Source organism: Gymnoscopelus braueri (genome assembly GCF_963280865.1).
Source record: "Gymnoscopelus braueri genome assembly, chromosome: 9".
Classification (NCBI taxonomy): domain Eukaryota; kingdom Metazoa; phylum Chordata; class Actinopteri; order Myctophiformes; family Myctophidae; genus Gymnoscopelus; species Gymnoscopelus braueri.
In genome coordinates, this window is record NC_137610.1 from 44,795,681 (window position 1) to 44,818,791 (window position 23,111).

A 23,111-nucleotide genomic window follows, 5' to 3' on the forward strand; every position below is an offset into this window, starting at 1 on the left:
GTTTTTCTTTAATAACTTAATAACACCAAAGAGAATAAAAGTTCACTTTGAGCTGCATCCAACACATCCACTGTCATGTCCGCCAGCCTTACCGTTAGATCGCTAGGGGCAGTTGAATTCTCTTTCTCTCTCTCTCTCTCTCTCTTTCTCTCTCACACACACACACACACACACACACACACACACACACACACACACACTGTGTTGTTCCCAGAACAAAGCACAGAAAACGCAGGTACACCTTCATTGGTCAAAATCCAGTGAGGGCGGAGCTTGGGGGCTAAGAAAAGTTAGCCCCAATGGTGAGTAAATCAAGCAGGCGTGTCATGTCAACTGTCAATCACTCAACTCAATGAAAGCCAATGGAAGCTGATTTGGGCTAAAAGAAATCAGCCCATTTTGACATATTTAGTGTTTTCCTTGTAACTATTTGATGCTGTTGCTGCTCTAGGTTCCACCAGCATGTAAAATAATCTATTCTAAAAAATATATATAACATGTAATAACATTTAATAACATTTTAATAATAAAGACAATTAAAAAAAAAAAAAAAAAAAAAAAATTAAAACTTTTTATCACTTCAGTTGAACCACTTCAACCCTCTAGATTTAATTAGTAAAACGGACCTTGCGACACGTTGTGAGCTTGTAGATCGGTTATGTTTGACTAATATTCCCCCCAGAATAGGGATACTATACTGGGGCAATCTGTCCTAATTAACTCCAAAAGGAATTATTCTCTCAAGTTTTCACTGTGACACGCTGTATCTTAGGGGGAAAGATTTACATATTTGCGTAGTGTAATTTTGACATAAATAAACTCATTTTTTGACAGTACTCCTACAGATTTTGTCCAAACATCCCGAAAATCGGTACACAGTATCTCTATAGTCATTAAACCAAATAAATCTTCCAGATTTTTCATATTTCATCCTGATTGGCTAACATTTTCTTCCAAAGTTTGCAGGAGTGCTCCGTTTTGAACAAAATGCCTCAAATCATGAACACAGCATGCAATTTCCGTGACATTTTCCACACACATTCATTCCCACTAGGCTGAGGAAGAAATGCCTCTTGAAATGTTTCAAATCAGCCTCATGGTGGCGCTATAACAGGCCGATTCGTGTTTTTACCTATAACTGCACCAATCTGTTTAAAACTTTGTATGCACACTCTCTAGAGGCCAAGGAAAAACCTTTGCCCTGCATTTTTCACATTTGCCTTTTATAGCGCCACCAGGAGGCCGACTTATGTAAAACAATCTTTTTGATATTAAGCCCTCAGATTTTATGCAAATTTTACACAAATCGGTACACATGATGTCTATAGTCATGTGATCAAGACGGATCTGTTCGATTTTTCATATTCCATCTTGATTGGCTAAGATTGACATCTAAAGTTTGCAGGAGTGGCCCGTTTTGAACAAAATACCGCAAATGATGCATGCAGCGTTCGATTGGGTGAAACTCATTTGCACTACAGTGAGGAACAAATGCCACCCTTTTAACATTGCCATATTATAGCGCCACGAGGAAGTACATTTTTGCAACACTTTTCTTTTTTATATTACTCATACAAATTTTGTCCAAACATCATGCAAATCGGTAGACATTAATCTCTATAGTCAAGGGATCAAGATGGTTCTGTCCGATTTTTCATATTCCATCCTGGTTAGCGAATTCCGAACATTGCTGGCCCACAATAACCTACCTGACCTGTGCTCCGAGGAGCTGATGTTGATGAATTGAATACATAGGACCTCAATGGAAAGGACTTTTTTGTGTTATCCTTTTAGACCAAGTGTATGACATGTCGTATGATGTACTCGTGCTGTTTGCATTTCCATCTAATAAAGTATTCAATCAATCAAACCAATATATATAATCTATTGTTTACACCTTCATTCATTTGAACTGGATTTATTTCCCAAGTATCCAACACTGATGCCCTTTCACATACATTGTACTCGCTATAATGAGAATCCATTGCAGCAGAAACATTTAACACAAACATGTATACAAAGATGAGAGTCGAGTCATCATCATCACTTTTATTAAGACTTCAGGTCTCCCCCTCCAAGTAGGAAATTACTTGACTTAAGCTGTACATCAGAATCATGTTGCTTCATGAAATGAAGCTCCCCTGTCCCATCCTCCCCAGTTCCACACATCCATGTTAAACAACAGTCATCTATGTGAAATAACTTCTTCCGTGTCTGTCATACAGCTTTGGAACACATCAACGTGCAGAGAGGAAGGCGTTGTTACAATCCTTTGTAAATCTTCATGTTGGTCACTGTTGAGAGCACATGTTTACAATGTACGATACTTTGTCAAATGGACAATAATCTGACTTGACTTGATAAAACCAAAGGATCAGAAATTGGAGTAAAACTGAGATCTCCCGGTGCTGCCAGAGGGGTTGTTTCTACAGAAGTGGATAGTTTATGGTTTGGTTGCGGTTTATGGTATGATTCATTCTTATAAGAAATTAACCCTTGCCATGACCTTGTTTATTTAAAACACATGAAATGTAGTCAACTGCTGTTGGGTCTTTGCGGTGCAGATTAGACACAAACTATTGGCAGTCATGATCATTAGCTTTGCTGTTGTTAAACAAGGTTGAATTGTTCTTTTGTTAGTCCCTGTATATTGCTTGCATGTCTTTTGCCCCCTAACATGTTCTGTCATCATGGAATGGTACTGTCTTCACAATTTCCTCAGGGTAGGAACAGTCTGAATTCAGAAACAATAAAGCAAACTGTTTTTCTTTTAACATTCACCATCATCGAACAGGGTAAACATGGAAACCTATTGTAAAGTGATTCTTTGGTCTAGGACAGTGGTTCCCAAACTTTTTAGCTCGAGACCAAAAAGAGAAATGTTATGTCTCCCCGGGACCCAAAGTAGTGAGAATTGCCTATCTACAAGCTCACAACACATCGGGCCTTGTGAGCTTGTAGATCTGCTATTTTTAACTACTTCTTTAAAAGACAAAAAGTAATTTCTTTGACTTTATTCATTTCTTTTGAAAAAATGTTTGACTTTTTTATTTATGATTCGTTTTTTTCTTTTTATAGGAAACAAAAGAAAAGGAATATTTACTTCCAAAAATGGGTCCCGCCCCACTGTTTTGGGAAACTGGTCTAGGAGCCGCAAACTGTGATGCCAACTAAAACAAGCTCATGTCCCACAAATAGAGCTAAAGGGTTAAAGGACCGTGAGGCTGGGGATGTGGACTGGGCAGTGGTGAACACTCATGTGTGACTCACACACAGGCCCACCATTTGTTTACTCAGAACTGGTCTGGGAATGAATTTGTTGCACGCAAAAACTACATTGTGGTTCGAACTTGCAGTCAGTTGACCAAGAAGACTTACAACACGATTAAGTTAAATTGACCCTTTTCAATTAGACATGAAAATTACATGGATTGTTGAGAGTACTGTAAAGAGGGTCGCCTGACTAAGAGCTGTACTGTTGTTCCCAGACACTCTTTTGCAACTTGAACTCCATACTGTTGGTTCACTGCAATGTAGGTGATGGAGAAATGTGTGGTGTATTGTGTGGTTTCACTTAGCCCCCTGGATATTGCTTCATCTACTGTACATGTATATGCCTAAAATGTTATATTTCTTATCCCACTGTTCATCCTACGTTTTCCTAGAATACAAACACTCTTCAATCAAACTTATCACTATATCCATATCAGTCACCAATACAAAAAAAACTGCTGAAACAGCATTCATGTATTTTCCCGTAAGGGAAAAAAGAAGCATGCCAGGATTAGCAGAGCATTAAACACAGCCTGACAACACTTCCTGAGGTAATGCTTCTCAGTACAAAGCTGCAGGCTACACATAAACCTTCTGAGGTTGACACCAGTCTAAAGATAGTCGCCATCTAGCCACAAAAGTCCCAGTGAAACGTTCTGCTCTTATTAAAATGGAATGAGTCAATGTTAGTGGAACAGATATTCTTTGGTCATAAACAGAATGAGCAAAATGATACGCTCCGTTTATAAAATCATACTGGCTCAATTCACACGGAAAGATTCATTACATCAGGAGTTTCAACATTAATGACATTTGGAGGTTTCATTCCAAAATGAAATATCCAGCACAAGAACCATCCCCAAGAAACTATTATTTACGCAAAAATGTCAAACAGGATTACTGGCTTGAGTGTTTAACTCACTAAAGAAGAGTTAAGACTATTGTTTTATGGATGGTGGATTGCTAAGATTTCTGAGTAGTGAGATGTTACATACTGTACAGTGTTCTTGAAGAAAATAAATATCTATTGCTTTTTTCTCCAAATGGATATGTTTAATAATGCGAAGAGGACTTTCCAGGCACTCAAAAAGTGAAAAAGGAAGGAATACGTACATTTAATTGATACATTTTGGAGTGAAACCGTTTATCTCAAACATCAGTTATGTCAATATTATTACCGACTACGTTTGCGTGCAGCCTAGTCATCTGTTAATGTGACTATTTTGCTCTGATTACACATGAACAGCCTCACTCATATAAACTGATTGAATCTCTGCGTGCATGTGGATGTGGTTTGATGACTCATACAACCAGTTGATCCAGTTCACCAGACAAGACTAGTTTCCATTTGAGTAGACAATATAATTGCAGAATTTCAACATAGTAACTTTGTTTGCAGTACACCAAAGAGAATAAATCAACACACACACGCACGCACACACACACACACGCACGCACGCACACGCAAGCGCGCACACACACACACACACACACACACACACACACACACACACACACACACACACACTAAAAACTTGTGCAAACTTGTCTGTGGGTATAATCCATGTCTCACTAGTATTAACAGAGCATACTGCAGGGCTAATGCAAAAGGCTCATTTAGGAACCTCAACCAACGCTGTCCAACAACACACCAACAGCAGGAACTACATTCTGGTTGCTTTGAGAGGTCACAGGTCATGATTAGGGTTTAGATTTCACATCAACATGAATGACATCCATAAATGCACCTGTGTGATATACTACCCAGTTCTAGTGGTGGTGGTGGCAGTGGCTCAGGAGGTAGAGTGGTCGACTGGGAATCACAAGGTTCCTGGTTGGATCCTGGTTCCTCCTGGCATCAGGTCAAAGTGTCCTTGAGCAAGACACTGACTGAACCCCTAACTGCTCCTTGGGTGCTGTTCAGTAGCTGCCCACTGCTCCTTATGATGGGTAAAATTCTGAAGACAATTTCCTGTATGTGCAAAACTTTCTTGGCCAATGAATCTTCCTGTACGTTCAATACCAACAATCTTCTAAAGCTACAGTATATAGAAACAGAGGTTTCATACACTGCTCTATTGGCTTTGTGGGACAGGTTTACACTTAGCTGCTTGAAGGCACTTGGCTGATTTAGAAACCACAGAAAAATGAAATTATTGCTGAATGACATTACATCAGTACATTTTTCTACTCTGTGTGGTGCAAAGCTCAGACAGGCACAGCCCTGGTTCATATGAGCAGAGAACAGGAAGTGGAAAAGACGTTAAGGTTGGTAACACAGTGAACACCTGAGCAAGGAAAAGTCCTGGGCAAAGACCAAAGAGGATTGGTTCATAGTAAAAGAATCTGGGCAGATTTCAACCCACTTTTCCTTTTAAAGGTTTATTTGTTTCAAGCATAAATGGGACCAGTTCACTTTTAGTCTGTTCAAATTCTTTGAAATCTTTGTTCTCTGTTCAACTGAGTTCATCTCAGTTAAATTCAGGGTAGCGTAATGTACAAGACAATTCAAACAACTAAACAGACGAAATAGGAATGAAGGAAAACAAAAAACTTGTTGATGAAAATTGCCGTGCAGATGTGATTTTCCTTTATGAACTGACCATATTGGAAATATTTCGAGTAAACTAACACCCAAGGAGGGGCCAAAGTGCATGATGCCAGAAAGAAGAGGGGGGTTTCAGGAAGAAGAAACCTGTACATGGCTTTTCATCATTGTTACACTACAGAACGGTAAACTAGAGATCCGCTAAGACTCTATGGTCGCATTTTAATCAAACCTCTTAAATAAACTGTCCCCTTTATGCAAAATTAACAACAGGTCCTAATGTAGACAAAGAGATGTTCTGTGGATTTCCGCATACAGTAGGTCTCTTAGAATGAAGATGTTATGACTGAGTTCTTCAAAGCACAGGACTGCTACACACAGAGAAACGGATAGCCTCACTAGTTTTTCCATGAATGAATTAAAGAACAAAATCCTCTTGATGGATGGTTGGTAGGTTGTAGAACTCTCCCCTCTTCTCTTCTGATATTTGGTGGCAGGTTGGCTTAGTGGATAGAGAGACACTGCTTCCTGGAAGCAGTAGCTCACAGTTTAAATCCCTTTACAGCTAATACATGTCCATCAACAGCTCTATGTCCATCCCTGTGTCCTTGAGTAAGCCTTCCAGCTGACTAACATTCTGTGGACAAGATAATCAGCAAAACATCTAAAAAGTACAATGGTACTTCTCTTTTGGCATCTGGGTAGGTGGCTATATTGGAACCCAAATCCTTGGATCCATCAAAATGAATGACAACTCCACAAAGAGCGTCAGTGCGCCAGGTAGGTAGCCATGTTTAAAGTCCCACCTCCGCATTAGGCAGGCATGTTGGTGTAAATCTTTTGGCTTCACCCCTCAGTTGAAGCAACACTAATTCAACCACCCAGACCCAAGGCTTGGAAGTCAAGTCGTGGTCTGGAAACAAGCGTCAATGTTGAACGCTCGTGGTCACATGGTGCTGACGAGTGGAGGGGTTATGTAAGGTGGTCTACCCAATGGCCGACAGATGTTGCCTCGGTCCTTGACTTGTCCCTTGCATGGATCCACGGTGGTGTTACAGGTTGTCGTACATCCTCAGTGTGCGTTCCAGCTGCTGCCCAATGCGCTGGTAGAATGCAATCTGCTCCTTGATGTAAGCCTGCATCATGTCCCTGAAGTCCACCTCTCGTCTGCAGTGGAAGTGGCTCATCTCGGCCTGCAGGGCAAAGCCCACTGTCCTGCAACGCTTCCTAATGCCATCTGCCTCGTTCTGATCCATCTTCCCCTCATCGCTCATCCTCTGGCTCTCCTTCACTTTTGCAAACGCACCTGGAGGAGAGGGGGAACGAAAAAGATGAAACACTTTGTTAGCCAAGACGTTAATAGATATCATAAATCAATAAATAGAGCCACAGAGTGAGATTCTTTTTTTTTCTATTTAATTTGGCATTACCAGCATGTCATTAATCAACCTGGTGTGCACTTTCTCCAATCTACTAGCCGGTTCTTTTGTGCTTTATTGTTCTGTGAACCACCTTCCTTTGTTCATTTCTTAATCTCCGGGAGTCGATTCTTGCATGGTCTGTCCACAGCTAATCTTGCATACTACGGTGCAACCAGCCTCATATTTATTGTGCACGCTGCCAGCAGGCCAAGGAACTCAATTACTCGATATTTTTTTCAAATTGTTCAATGACAACTACAGTATGTTATTTTTGTGACTTAATAACTGCAGAGCAATCCCTCAGTCAGTACCCCCAGGCTATGGGATACGTGACATACAGAGATCTGAGAGAAAGATGGAGAAAGGTAGAAAATGAATGTGCATGAGAGAGAAAGGGAGGAATGGCTGTGTTGCCTGTCTATAACGGGACAGTAGCATGACATTTTCTTATTCCTGTTTTAGTTGCTGTGGATACCAATTACCAACCCCATAATACCAGTTTAAGAACACCACATTCCCTCAGAGTACAATGACATCACAGTCTATAACATCACTGTCCCAGTGGAGGGGCAGGGCAGGTTCATTCCTGCCACTAGGCAGCATTTTAACAGTATCTATCTGAGCTCTTAAATAAAATCAATGGCCCACTCAAATGTGCATGTAATTATCTTTAACACGGTTCACAACATTGCTGCTTTTTAAAAATGTTTCCTCTAAACTAAATCAAAATTAAATCCAGTGAACCATTTTAATAATGAATGGCCGTTATCAAAGGCTAACTCATTGTGAAAATATCTTTCCTGTATAATAGGTCCCTGTTCTGTGCCAGTGAGAACAGCAGAAGCATGTCAGACGCTGAGGTGAGGTGATGCTTCCAGTAAGTTTCGGGTCTTAACGAGCTAAACGAGAGACTTAATGGAGCCCATGTAACAATTCTTCTGTGTGCTTGATTTGCTTTTATTATGTAGACAACTTTGAAACTAAGACAAACTGCTATAAGAATGTTATTGTGTTGATGTCATTGTGATGTCATCCTTGTCTGTAAGTATATCACCTTTATCTGTGACATATTCATCTCACTGCTTCTTATATATATACATATATATATTTGTGTGTGTGTGTGTGTGTGTGTGTGTGTGTGTGTGTGTGTGTGTGTGTGTGTGTGTGTGTGTGTGTGTGTGTGTGTGTGTGTGTGTGTGTGTGTGTGTGTGTGTGTGTGTGTGTGTGTGAAAAGAAACTTTGAAACTTGAAACAAACCCTGCTGAAAGCATCTGCTAATTCACTTAACCATATTTGCTTTAAAATGAACGATTTTCAAAATGATAAAAAAATAGCCGACCAAGCTCACGACGCGTCACAATGCTTTGTGAGCTTGTAGATCGGTTATTATTTTTAAATAGCCGAAGTCCAAAATAGGGCTTAAGTGGTTAAACAGGCTTACGGAGGAAGGCAGCGCGGTGCCCTGGATTTGTGTATGGAATTCCTGGGCAGTAAAATGTTGAGGAAGGCATGCAGGGCACTTCCAGCAGGCTGCAGAATGTGTGATCCATACAGTCTGTGGTACAGCTGACCTACATTCTCCTCTGCTGTTTTCCACATGAGAGGAGAGTGTGCATCACCACAGAGCATGTCTGACTCTGGCAGACAAAAAAAACCACAAGGAAGGGGGTGTGCTGGTGGGTACGGGTAAGGTTTTGGTTAGAGAGAGATATTGTGCGTGCGTGTGCGTGTGTGTGCGTGCGTGCGGAGGGCCTGATCATTATTTCCAGATCAGCCAATTCTGAAGACTGTAAGATGCTCGTTAATTCCTAATTTTAATTCTCTCCTCTCGCTTTAGTACTGAACACAGAAGTACCAATGGTCAAATTAATCACGTGCAAAACTGTAGAAAATATGAGTCTAAAATGCTTGTTTTACACTTTGTTGTATGCCGGTGTCACGTGCCGAAGATAGCAGATCTGCAAGTTCGTAAATGAGCTTGTGAGCTTGTCTATTTTCCGCTGCTGTATTTGTACATTCGACACCATCGTACGACAGAGTATGAATTGAGCATAATGCAAACACATTGTCGGCCCCATCAAGACTGCAGGAGCCAAACACTTGAACCAATCTGTATACAAACAGCCACTGGTCAATGTGGCTCCTGCAGCTAACAAAGCCACAGTGATTTACAGCCAATGACCCGAGCTAACATTGGATGTGTTTATCTGTCGTTAATCCATTCAAACCGGGAAAGCATCTCCTGTCATTTTAAGATTTTTTATCTTAAAATAAGACCCCCATCTCAAAATATGTTGACCCCCCCAAAAAATAAAAATAAAATTGCAGATCAGCTATTTTTGAATAGCCAAAGAAATATTAAAATGACACAGATGCGTTCCCGGATTGAATGGGTTAACAGACAGAGCAGATCACTGTGTCACATGAGTGAATGGACAGCTAGCTACTGTGGTTGGACCGGAGAGGAGAGGGGAGGGGAGGAGAGGACAGGAGAGGACAGGAGAGGAGAAGAGAGGGGAAGAGAGGACAGGACAGGAGAGGAGAGGGGAAGAGAGGACAGGAGAGGAGGGGAGAGGCATGAGTTGGAATAAACAACATTTTAAATGGTAATGGGAGAGAGAAAGAAAGAGCTAGGGACAAAGAGAAAAAACGTTAGAGGTAAAGACATTTGGACAGAGAAAGAGAGAGAGAGAGAGAGAGAGAGAGAGAGAGAGAGAGAGAGAGAGAGAGAGAGAGAGAGAGAGAGAGAGAGAGAGAGAGAGAGAGAGAGAAAGAAAGAGCTAGGGACAAAGAGAAAAAACGTTAGAGGTAAAGACATTTGGACAGAGAAAGAGAGAGAGAGAGAGAGAGAGAGAGAGAGAGAGAGAGAGAGAGAGAGAGAGAGAGAGAGAGAGAGAGAGAGAGAGAGAGAGAGAGAGAGAGAGAGAGAGAGACGGAGATAGATACAGAGAAAGACAGAGACAGAGATTGAGTGGGGGCAGTTTCAGGAATCTGCTACATTCTTCATTCACTCCCACAGTGCTCCTTTCAGGGGGTCAAGGGTCACGGAGGGAACCAGTTAGAGAAGCAGCAGCTCCTCTCTCTCATCTCTGATCTAAGACAGGAAGTCCACTTTACTGATAGTCACTGTTTGTTTAAGGCAACTCCGCACCAAACAGACTCGTCCAGACTATTGCAGACTACTCCAGACTGCAACAGACTGGTATTCGGTTGGCAAAAGTTACCATTTAAGTCTGTCAGCCGACTGGCCATTCATGTGCTAATTTGACTTTTAGCGTGCCAGCGTTGCCAGGTCTGCTTATTATAAGCGACTTTGGGCTTGTTTCCCTGCAAAGCCACTTAGGGATGTTCCCAGCGTTTTTTCTTCACTGACGTGCAGTGGTGTAAGTAACTAGTACATTTACTCAAGTACTGTACTTAAGTACAATTTTGAGGTACTTTTACTTTACTGGAGTATTTCCAATTGTCTATACTTGTACTCCACAACAATTATTTGAAATGTTTAGTTACTAGTTACTTTGCAGATATAAATCATTATGAAACATACATTAACCACTTTAGCCCTATTTTATACCTATAAGCTATTTGAAAATAGCAGATCTACAAGCTCACAACGTGTTGCGATGCACGCGTTCTGAGCTTGTAGATCTGCTATTTTCAAACATTTTTGTACTTTTACTTTTGGTACTTTAAGTACATTTTTATACCAATACTTTAGTACTTTTACTCAAGTAAATGTTGAATTCTGGACTTTTACTTGTAACAGACTCAGAGTACATCTATTGCATTCAAGCCTGGAATTTCGTCATTTTAGGGGCAAGGCCACTTGGCCTTTGGTGTTGTAATTTTTTGGAGGGCACAAAGGCCCTGCCCGGTCTTCCTGCCAGGGCAGGAAGGCCATCCAAAAAAATAATAATGATTTTTAAGTCCAAAAATGATTTTTAAGTCCACGGAAATAATGCATTTAACTTGAAGGTTAAGGATCATTGTATTTTAATATATTATAAGAATAGTATAACTATCTGTGAAATATAACCCATTTATTTCACAAAATAATGTGTTGGCAAATGACCAATATTTAGTTATATAGGTCTCAATATGTCACATTCAGCCCTGGACTTCACTGACTGAAGTAGGGGTCACATTAATCACATTAGATTCACAGAATGTATTTTACCCACAAGTTATTTTCATTCAAATGAAATGTGAATGAACTTGCACTAATAATGACTTTAGTTGATTTTTCACTCTTTAAAATATAGTATTTCTTAATTATTAATAATTACAGCTTGTAGATTGGCTATTTTCACGATTTTAAATTGTTTTTAAATAATAATAAAAAAGGAACATACAAGATTTCCACCCGACAGCCATAATATAATAGCCAATATATGGTTCTGTATCAGTATATGAGTCCGTTTTTGCGGATTTCATTCTAATTGGCTACTATGCCTGCATATGAATTTCATGAGCCTGGGTAGGTCACCCTGGCTTGGAGATATGCCCTGTAGCGCACACTCCGCCAGTGGTGTAAAGTAACTAAGTACATTTACTCAAGTACTGTACTTAAGTACACTTTTGAGGATTTTTTACTTTACTGGAGTATTTCTAATTTTCAGTACTTTTACTTCTACTCCATACATCTCTGAGGAAAATATTCTACTTTTACTCCACTACAATTATTTGAAAACTTTAGTTATTAGTTACTTTGCAGATATAAATTATTACATTATAAAACATACAGTAACCACTTTAGCTCTATTTTATACCTAGGCTATTTGAAAATAGCCGATCTACAAGCTCACAACGCGTCGCGAAGCGACGCGTTGTGAGCTTGTAGATCTGCTATTTTCAAACATTTGAGTACTTTTACTTTTGGTACTTTAAGTACATTTTGATACCAATACTTTTGTACTTTCACTCAAGTACATTTTTAATTCGGGACTTTTACTTGTAACGGAGTACTTCTACATTGCAGTATTGATACTTTTACTTAAGTAAAACATTTGAGTACTTTTTCCACCACTGCGCTCCACACAGCAGCAGCAGGTGAAAGCAATTCACTTAAACGAGGGTTGTGTTGCGCACCAAAACTGCGCAAAACTAGGTCAAATCAATCAATCTCTCTCTCTCTCTCTGGGAGCAACAACGAGAAACAGTGAATGTAGGTTTTCATAGACATGGTCGCTTGTTTCTCTCACATAATCTGGCAACACCGACAGCCCTTTGTTGTCACTGCCACTGCTCTGCCAGTCGGCTAAAAAGCTGAACATGTTCGGTCGGCTCTGGGTCGGCCGAAAAGGTCCCGACGGACCCCTAACCGACTGGCCGACGGACCCCTAACCGACTGGCCGACGCTTCCCGAAGCCAAATCGGCCCAAAGTCGGGCCGATTTGGATTGGTCTGGAGCCAGCTTTACTCTACAGCAAACTGGATGTGTGTGTGGGTGGGAGAAGGATGTGTGTGTGCGCGCGCGCACGTGTGTGTGTTCTTTTGTCTTTTTCCGTACACTGGAAAATACTGAGTGTTAATACTGAGAGTGCACATGGAACCAAAGGCATTTGGTTCCATATGTACATTCTCAGGATTCAATTTGTAAATATAAACACTGCGTCGCTCTGCACACACACAGACAGGTAGGTGTCTTGCGTACCTTTTTCTGAGCTTGTGCATTGTCTCTTGTCTGTGTCTTGTCTGTTGTTCTTGACCTTTCCCAAACCCCTCAGGGCATGTTTCTTTTCAGCAAACACCCACCGCTCTCCATGGAGAGATCCTCCTAGAACCCAGCCCGTTCCAGTTCCCAAACTTTATTATTACAGTGTTGTTGTTTTATATATATATTTTTAGAATGAGTCCATCTAAAGTTAGTCCATCTAGCAGCGCTGGGACCAATCCTCTGATGCACAGCTCATTTGGTCCAGAGATGGGGTAGGTTTTTACAAAAGTCAAATTCAAGCACTTCAAAGCGCATTGTTTTCTCACCGGCTTCGGATGCTGTCAATGCACTGAATGGGACATTATCACGTTTAATCAGACTATTGATTGGTCTAAGTAGGTGAATTACTGACCTACCAACGGGGCTCAGTAGGTGTTTTGTTGTTATTCTGTGGGTTGACGAAAGTTGGGGCAAACGCTCACCCCAAAACATGATTTACGATTCTGTGCCTATCGGTACATAACTCGGACGGTGCTGAGTCGGCTCAAGCGAACTTTGCAACGTTCGGCCCGGCAACTCACTCGCTTTAGCTCGCTCGGTGGTGCCTCTCGTGGCTCAAGTTCACTTGAGACGGCGCGCCTCCGACGCGGACCAAAAATATACAAATCACCTACTGAGCCCCGTCGGTAGATCAGTATCTCACCTACTTAGACCAATCAATAGTCTGATTAAACGCGATAACGTCCCATTCAGTGCATTGACAGCATCCGAAATGGGTGGTTTTCTCCAGCACCTCAGTTTCAGTAAGGTCATCATCCAATTCAGACACCACACCCATCTGATTATGTATTAATACTAGAGGTTCGGGTTGCTGTTTACTTGGCCGCCAGGTTGGATACGGCAAAAAAACAAGCACTGCAGATTGATATGATCCAGGTGCTAAGTCTCTGTCCACAGGAACAGTCTGTTCTTCATACCAACAGTGTGTTTAGTCATACCAACGGTCTGTTCTTCATACGAACAGTATGTTCTTCATTGCAATGGTCTGTTCATACCAAATATATTTTCTTCATAGCAGAAGTCTGCTATGAAGAACAGACGCTGTTCTTGATTGAATTTGATTGACCAGTCAGAATCGTCAGAACCTGATGTGAATGTTTAGCCACTGAGTGTACCTCTACCCCTCACTTGCTCTGCTCCTATTTCCCCTCAGCCAATCTCCTGCACTCCCTTCTACCTGAGGCCAAGACTCTGATTACCCTAGCCTGGGATCAATACCATTTTCGGGTTTCTGATCTGGTCAGAGCGGAAATAACTTTACGTCATCAGGCGGCCGGAACCAATGACCGGAACCACCGGTGCCGTGCACCTCCAAAATGATTCCCCTAATTTAAAATGTGTTTAGTTTGGTATAATCATTTCATTTCTTTTTTGCTATAATAATTGTTTGGTGTCCATCTTTTATCCTCACTCGTAGTGCAACTAGTGAGGTAAACTAAACGAATTGATTCGCATTATGTGGGGAACAAAAACAATGCGTCGGCAACCGGATCACACGGCTCAGTTTAGAACGAATACCAGGCTTTCCTCCGCGGTGGAAAGTCTGGTGATGCGAGGTTAGATTGCCCTGAGTGCTGTCACCTGTGAGGACCAGCTAAGCCTGGTTGGGTGACAAGCTCCTGAGACTATAAAGACTGTGTTTTTCTGCTGGGTCATAAGTTGTGTGGGTCAGGTTCTCTGTCATGTTGCCAGTGTCATGTTATGAGTTCAGTTATTGTATTAGTTACTAGAGTGTTTCTGTAAATTGTATCATTGTTAATCTGTGTCCTTATTTGTAAACGTAAATTTGTGATCCTCATCTCCTGCGTTTGTCTGAGTTCCTGCACTTGGGTCCAAGAACACATTCTGTTCCTAACAGAAACAAATGGTACACTTGTACACTCCCTGTGTTAAACTAACACTCACTTAGGGGTATCTTGGTAGCTCACACCAAATGCTTTAAGTGCAGTAAAGTTTCCAACTTTTCATGTGACACTGAACCCTTAAGGCCAGATGAGTGAAGTTTCCTGTTCCTGGAAGACAATACAATACATGACTATAAATCCAATTAAACTTAAACATGTTACAGCTGTAGTACAATCATTTAAGCACATAATCATATCAGTGGAATGCAGAGGGAGGGGGGCTTTTATGCGAAATTTGGCGGTCACAAAGGAATGCGTGTGTGTGTGTGTGTGTGTGTGTGTGTGTGTGTGTGTGTGTGTGTGTGTGTGTGTGTGTGTGTGTGTGTGTGTGTGTGTGTGTGTGTGTGTGTGTGTGTGTGTGTGTGTGTGTGTGTGAGAGATCCTGTGTCCACGCCTCATTGTTCTGATGCAAAACTAGCCTAATGAAATCATTCTGTGTGTTTAACTCGTCAGTACATAAAACGTCAGTCATGCTCTGCTAAGGGGAGGGAGGCCCAGTGGCCACACGGCAAATATGTTCTCAAATATACCAAAATAGTTTGTTTTTGAGGAATGGCAAAAAACTGTTTTCAGCGGTGGTCATTTAATAAAAATCTTCTAAAATGTTCACCATGCGACATGTTGTGAGCATGTACGGTAGATCGACTTTGTTTGAAGGTTTCTTAATATGGCTTAATTATACTTACAAAGCGGGACACATCGGCTACTGCTGATACCGTCTTTAAAAAAAAGGTCAAATTATTGCCAATGTATCAGTATATTTCACAGTCTGGCTTTACAAGATTATCCTACTATATAGCTACAAGAGTGGGTCTGTGACTGGAGAGTCACCAGTTCAAATCCAGACTGTGGAAATGGGTTGGCAAAGCATCCATCCCCAACGATGTTGGAGGACTAGCTAAACATTGAAGAATAGAAGAAGACCATGGTTGTACTGGCCTGTGCTGTCCCAGATGTAAATGTATGTATGAGTGTCAAGCAAGGTGAACTCTAATGGCTAAAACATCTGACATCCTGTGGTCTCTAAAATAAACATGCTGCTGTCCCACTGTATCTCACTATTAACCCATTAAGACCTGAGGCCAATTCTACAAATGCCTTTAAACAAATTTCAAACACTTTCAAGATTTTTCAAAAATGTAAAAGAAATAGCAGATGTACAAGATCGCAGCGTGGCACAAAGTGTTTTTGAATAGCCAACCCTAAAATCTAAAATGACACAGATGCTTTCCCGGTTTAATGGTAATTCTGTGTTTTCACATTTTCACGTCTCTCTTATCATTAAACAGGTTTCTTTTGACTTATTCCAAATTATGTTTGGATACATTTTTCCAAATATTTCGGTGGGAGGAATCCGGTCATGTCGGGGACGGAGGAGTGCTTGTTTTGTTTCACTCAACATCCTGCGTATGTGCAATTTTGAGAAAATGTTCTAACCTATTCTGTCCATCATTGATAAGGAATGTCTGCCTGCATGTTGGAGTAAACATGTCTGAGCTGTAATGGTTGCTCATGTACTGTAGTCTGTGTATAATAATAATAATACATACAATTTATATAGCGCTTTTCTAAATACTCAAAGTCGCTTAGTGTATGGTGTAATAGTGGATATATGCGTGCAAAGTCCACTGACATGTCCGATGAAACATATTTGTGGGCTTGTTTGTATGTCATGGGCATGAAATCCATTGTGCATGCTTACATGTTTGAGTTAACAGCTATGCACATCGTTATGCATCGATGCATCTGGCACTGTGTTTTGTGTGTGTGTGTGTGTGTGTGTGTGTGTGTGTGTGTGTGTGTGTGTGTGTGTGTGTGTGTGTGTGTGTGTGTGTGTGTGTGTGTGTGTGTGTAGGGGTAATCTTCCATACTGCAGCAGTCATGTGATCCAACAGCATTCCATAGGGTTGATCAGTACAGTAAGGTGTGTGTTGGTGTGTCTGTACTTGATCAGTACAGTAGGTGTGTGTGCTGTCACGATCATGACATTTTACTCGACGATTAACTGTCATACAAATAATTGCGGTTAACGATTTAATTGTATTTTTGGCATTGAACATAACATTTCTGTTTGGCTTTTAGGCAGGTAAACAAACATTCCATACGGCAGAAGTGACAAATAACGTCACAGTAACAAGATTATAGAGCCCGACTGATGCCAGATGTTTGGGTCCTAATCCCAATTTCAGCGTTTCTTAGCCCACTGATTACCAATGTTTTGACCGATATCAATTGGAAAAACGTATATTTTATTAACCACTTTCAACCTGGCATCCCTATTTTTTAAGCTTTTTTTAGGCAGGTAAACAAACATTCCATACGGCAGAAGTGACAAATAACGTAAATATACAGAGAAATGAATGAATTATTTTATAATTGTATTTCTTTCCAAATATTAGAAAAATAGTGGAAATAGCTACAAGCTCACAATGCATCACAGGGTATTGTGAGCTTGTAGATCTGCTATTTCCTTTACTTTTGGAAAATGTTTTTTCAACACAGAAGTTATTATGACGATTATGCAAAATAATTGCGATTATATCAAATAATTCCCATTAGGCGATTATGTAATAACTGTGACAGGCCTAGAGGTGTAAAAAAAATAATATATTAAGTAGTGAGAATCACAGCACTCCAAAACATGTAAATGCAAGGCATTGACTCAGATGCACATTCTGTTATTATGCAACATCAGGCTGACACATTTCGTCCAGATCTCCTTCATCAGAGCATAGTGACTTGACTATGCTCTGATAAAATCTCCGGCCAAAACACATCAGCCTGATAAAACATTATGTGCATCTGAGTCAATGCCTTGCACTTTTATTTGAATGCTGCTATTCCCACTTTTCGTGGTATTTTAAACTCTGTGCTGTTTGTAGCTGAGCACCCACGGGGAAGCCAGAGAAAGTGCACCTGCTGCTCCACATCCAGCCATGTGTGTTGGTGTGTCTGTACGTATACTGTATACAGTTGCAGTGCTGATCAGTACAGTATAAGGTCGGGCTGCAACTATCGGTTATCTTCTCAGCGGTTATTTTATCGATTCCTTTTTTGATTAATCGAATAATTGAAAAGCACAATTGTTTTATATATAATGTTAAATGTATACATCAACAAATCACATTATTTTACACTTTGTTGTGGAATAGTGGAAATAGCAGATCAACAAGCTCACAACGCATCACAATGCGTGAGTTGTGAGATATTTTCACAATTTGAAAACTAATAATACTGAAAATGTTTACCTATAACAATATGGCCAAAATAGGAATCGATTATTAATCGATAAATTTTTTAAATGATAGATTATCGATTATCTTGTATTGGTATGTGTCTGTACTTGCAGTTGCAGTGCGACTGCACAAACCAACGCTGGTCCAATTCCACAGTACTAATTTAAGATTTGTGCCTGGCTTTGGTAGAGTAAAGACAGAATACGTCCCAGATGACTCTAACAGGAGATGTGTTTTCATTTTAAATGAATGGTTGAATAATCTGAAAGATTTCTAGAAAAATGTAAACTATCCCTTTAAGAGTGAAGTTTAATGGAGTCTTCAGCCATGAAAAAAATGTCAGCCTAATTAGTAAAGCATGTGTTTATCCTCCAAAGCCTGCTTGACATGCTGGTGGAGGGGGGGGGGCACATACAGTATGTGTGTGCAACTCTGTGTGTAAGGGTGTGATGTGACTGTGTGTTCACATAGGACTAGGTGTGTGTGTGCGTGCGTGCGTGCGTGCGTGCGTGCGTGCGTGCGTGCGTGCGTGCGTGCGTGCGTGCGTGCGTGCGTGCGTGTGTGCGTGCGAGTGTGTGTGTGCTGATCTGTAAAGTGTGAATTATAACAGCCCTAATAGTATTCTACAGCCAGGCCACTGCCTGCATTGTTGTGATGCCAAGCTTTTCAAAACAGACTTACATAAATACTTATTAAAAGCATGGTTAAATAATTAGCTATACGGCCTGAAATGCTGGCGTAGCGGTCCGGGCACCTAGGCTATAATGTAGCCTGACAGCGTGTCGCGAGTTCGATTCCCGATCCCAACGGCCTTTGCTGCGTATCGCTCCCCATCTCCCTCTCCCCATTTCCTGTCAGCCTACTGTCCTATCTATAATAAAGGCATTAATAAATAAATAGCTATATTATATATTTTACACATAATAGTTTTACCGAGAGCATTATAGAACAGCAGACGACACAACATTGCTACTACAGCAAGGAGCATGAGGGTGAGTGTTCCCTTTGATCCTAGAAGCAACATGTAAAGAGAAGTGCCATGAGATGACTAGAGGAAGTTTTGGCAGGAAGTAGTGGCAGTAAAAACCCTGCTCCTAATCCTAGGTAATGTGCTGCTAATGTTTGGCAAAGTAGCAATCTGCCATCACCTGCTCTGCTATGTACACTCACAGTAACAAGATTATAGAGCCCGACTGATGCCAGATGTTTGGGTCCTCATCCCAATTTCAGCTATTCTTAACCCACTGATTACCGATGTTTTGACCGATATTAATTGGAAAAATATATATTTTATTAACCACTTTCAACCTGGCATCCCTATTTTTTAAGCAGATCTACAAGCTTGCTTGTAGATAGGCTATGTTTGAAAGCTTTTGAATAGGGCTTAATTATACTTATACAAAAATTGGGACACATAGGCTAAGATTATCCTAATGCTACAAGAGTGGGCCCCAGCCGGGTCACCAAAGACTATAAAGCAGGCTGAGTGCCTGCTTGGCACTCAGCATCAAGGGTTGGATTGGGGGTAAGACCCTGCGACATACTAGCGTCATGTCCAGGGGGATGTACTTGTACATCAAGCTGCCTCACGCTACAGAAACAGGAGATAGGCTCCAGCCCTATGGGCCACATGGCTCGGCAAGGCCTACGTACAAGAGTGGGCCCGTGACTGAGAGACATCAGTTCAAATCCAAACTGCAGAAATGGAGCTGGCAAGGCTCTCAATCTACAATGTTGAAGGACTAGCTATAAACATTGAAGAATAGAAGACCATGGATGTACAACAGGGGCTAACAGTGTAACACTGTGGCTGTGCTGGGCAGGTCTCAGATCTTTATGAGTGTCAAGCAAGGTCATGCTAACTCTAGTCTAAATAATGACTTAAACACCTGACATCCTGTGATTGGTCTCTCGTTCTGCTTTCTGATGTCATCTCCTATAGTGAATTATTGGACGAGACGCAGGCTGACATTCCACATCAAAACAAAGTCATAATCAATCCAGTAAATAAGTCGGTCATAGTGGCTTATTGTCAGTATCAGCCGAGCAACGAGCGCACCTATGCCCTTTACACTGTGCTAGACCCCTGGGAGATGGATTACTTGGCTCACCTACTGTCAGCTCCCAGTACTTATTGTGGTCTTAGCTACCCAAGCTGTGCTACACATACACTGAGATGGCGGTGCCCGGGAATCGGGACTGAACCCGGAACCATGCCATTCAAAGGCAAGTGCACTACTGTCTGAACCACACAGGCACTGAATTAATCCAGATCTATGGATTGAATGGTGACATTTTTGGATGCATTCCACGAAAGGCCCAACTGACAGAGCTGGCAACTCAGCAGCAGAAAGATTTAAAGGGTCCCTATATCGGCCAACCAGAGAGCTCTATCTCCTCTCCGCCAGACCGCTGCTGACGATCGAAAGCCGACCGTATACGACCGAGCTTGCTCAGTCGGCTTTCGGCGCTTCCCTACAACCTCCGACCCGACGCGATAGTGCACCCATCGCCCATTCAACAGCAGATTTTCGGCAACAGATGCTTTCCAACGCTTACCGCCACTGACGTCGGTGCGGTGGAGAGCTACCTTAACACCAGAGATCCTTGTTTCATTAGATGGTGAAGAAAAAAAGACAAATGCGGGTTGTATCCACACAGATGAGACCAATGTCTCAGGGCTAGTGTGTGTGTGTGTGTGTGCGTGTGCGTGTGCGTGTGCGTGTGCGTGTGCGTGTGCGTGTGCGTGTGCGTGTGCGTGTGCGTGCGTGCGTGCGTGCGTGCGTGCGTGCGTGCGTGCGTGCGTGCGTGCGTGTGCGTGTGCGTGTGTGTGTGTGCGTGTGCGTGTGCGTGTGCGTGTGCGTGTGGGGACTGATGTCCGTGTCAAGCACCACATTGAACTGATGACTCTTTCTCTGTCTCTCTCTCTCTCTCTTTTCAGTTTTCTCTTTCTGTCTCCCTTTCTTCTTTTCTGTCTGTACACGTCTCTTTTTCTCTTCATCTTTCTTTTTCTTGTTAAAGTATTAGATTAATTGCCTTTTACTCTGGGAGAGAAGAGAAGAGAAGAGAAGAGAAGAGAAGAGAAGAGAAGAGAAGAGAAGAGAAGAGAAGAGAAGAGAAGAGAAGAGAAGAGAAGAGAAGAGAAGAGAAGAGAAGAGAAGAGATATTAAGCTGGCATGAAGAAAAAAAGACTAGTGAATCAGCGATACATCTGCCAGAGTTTAAAGTTCTGAATTTAACCTTAGGAAACAATCTGTAAAAAGCCCCAACTTTTCTGACGAGTCAGCCCTTTGTGTCAGCATTTACTTAAGCCAATCATGTTCAGCGATACTAAAGTAGGCAGCTACAGTTTATATCAGCGCTGGAATGTGTGCACACAACTTATCGTCTCCATTTTAAATGTCCCTGTTTATTCTTGTTCAAAGAGGATTGTTGCTGTGAGGCACTTTGAGGGAACACCCAAATGAGTTTGGTCAAAGCTCTTATCCCTCATTACCTCAACGACATGGAATGTCCACACACAGGACATCAGAGAAACACTGTACTTTAAAGACTCTCTATGTAGCATATTAGTGTGTAAATATATGGGAAGATAAACATACTGTATCAGTAGCACAACTGGTTGCTTACGTATAACTCAACTCTTTACACTTATTATTTTGTCTCAAAGAGGTACTCAAAGAAAAAATAACGCACATCCTCCGTTCCTTGGTGCTGAGCCAAACTGTAAGAACAGAATCATAAGAACAAAAGCAGGGCTCGCAACTGACTTGTTGAATGGTCTAAAGTTTTTTTATTTGTGACAAACAGCAGATGATCTGCTGTTTGTCACAAATAAAAAACCTTTGGACCATTCAACAAGTGAGTTGCGAGCCCCGCTTTTGGTCTCCTTAAGTACTTACACAGTATTAGTGTGTGTGTGTGTGTGTAGTGTACTCACATGACATTTCATAGGTTAATTCAGGTCGTCGCTGTCAAGTGGAAGCCTTGTATATCCAAATCCACTAGAACCGGAGTTCAGGTGGATACACCGTTTTTTTTGTCACAAGCTTGTGTTAATACTTTTCACTGGTTAAATACTTATAAAACTCACAGACAGTCAAAATAGCAAAAATTCCAGATCTATAAGCTCACAAGACATCATGATGCAACAAGTTTTGAGCTTGTCACAATTTATTTACAAATTAATTTACAAAGAAAACATAAAAGGTTTCTTGAAATATGAAGATACAAGGTTTCTGCTGGTCAGACACTGTATAGAACAGGGTTAAGGGTTTAATTCCCTGTGTACCTCAACTGCTGTTTTCTATAGCTTCTTTCACTATTATTAGCTGATACTGCATGACGTCAGGATTTTATGGCATCTGTGCAAACATTGTCATGGGGGTTTTCTGGCAATCGTTAAGTACCCAGTAACACAGCAGAACACAATCCCTTGCTTGTAATCCCTTTAGACCAAGAAGAAACTTTGAAATACAAATTTCCATACTTGTTTCATTAAACTTATTTTGATGTCCTCATGACGATCCCCTCCTTATACACTGAGGCATAGTAACACTCACCAGAGAATGCATCAAAGGAACCTCTCAAATACCTTTGTGCCTCAAACACGGAGCTTTGGCCAGCACAGTAATTAACCATTCCTCCCAATCTGTAGAACAACACTGTAGAACAATTACCTTTGTAATAAACAAATCTATAATCCTAATATTCACTAATGACAAACTGATTTACAGCCTGCAGGAACATGCCAGTAAAAGGTATTAGTCCTGTGTCAGCTGTATCCGTGCACGCATATATTCAAAACATCATCTGCTGAACAGATGAGTGGTTTTAATTAAGGTTTGTTTTGAACTTTGGAGCGGAAAAGCAAAGGGATCACAAACACTGACTGGAATGTTCATGTCCCTGTACTGAGGAACAACAACACTTGTTAGGAACCACGGCCATTAATCTCACAGGAGGACATCAAATGGGACCTCAACCTGCACTGGAGAAGTAGGCCTGGCCATG

The 23,111-nt window shown here is 41.3% G+C and overlaps 1 protein-coding gene across 1 annotated transcript in view; it reads right to left on the bottom strand.

Moving 5' to 3' along the window:
* Positions 1–2,029: 2,029 nt before the first annotated feature.
* Positions 2,030–23,111, bottom strand: part of snx33 (sorting nexin 33) — a 40,227-nt gene continuing 19,145 nt past the window's right edge. Inside the window, exon 2 of the mRNA XM_080438474.1 lies at positions 2,030–7,127. Coding sequence (XP_080294600.1) covers positions 6,874–7,127 — 254 coding nt within the window. The 3' untranslated portion in view covers positions 2,030–6,873. The remainder of the gene's footprint in view (positions 7,128–23,111) is intronic.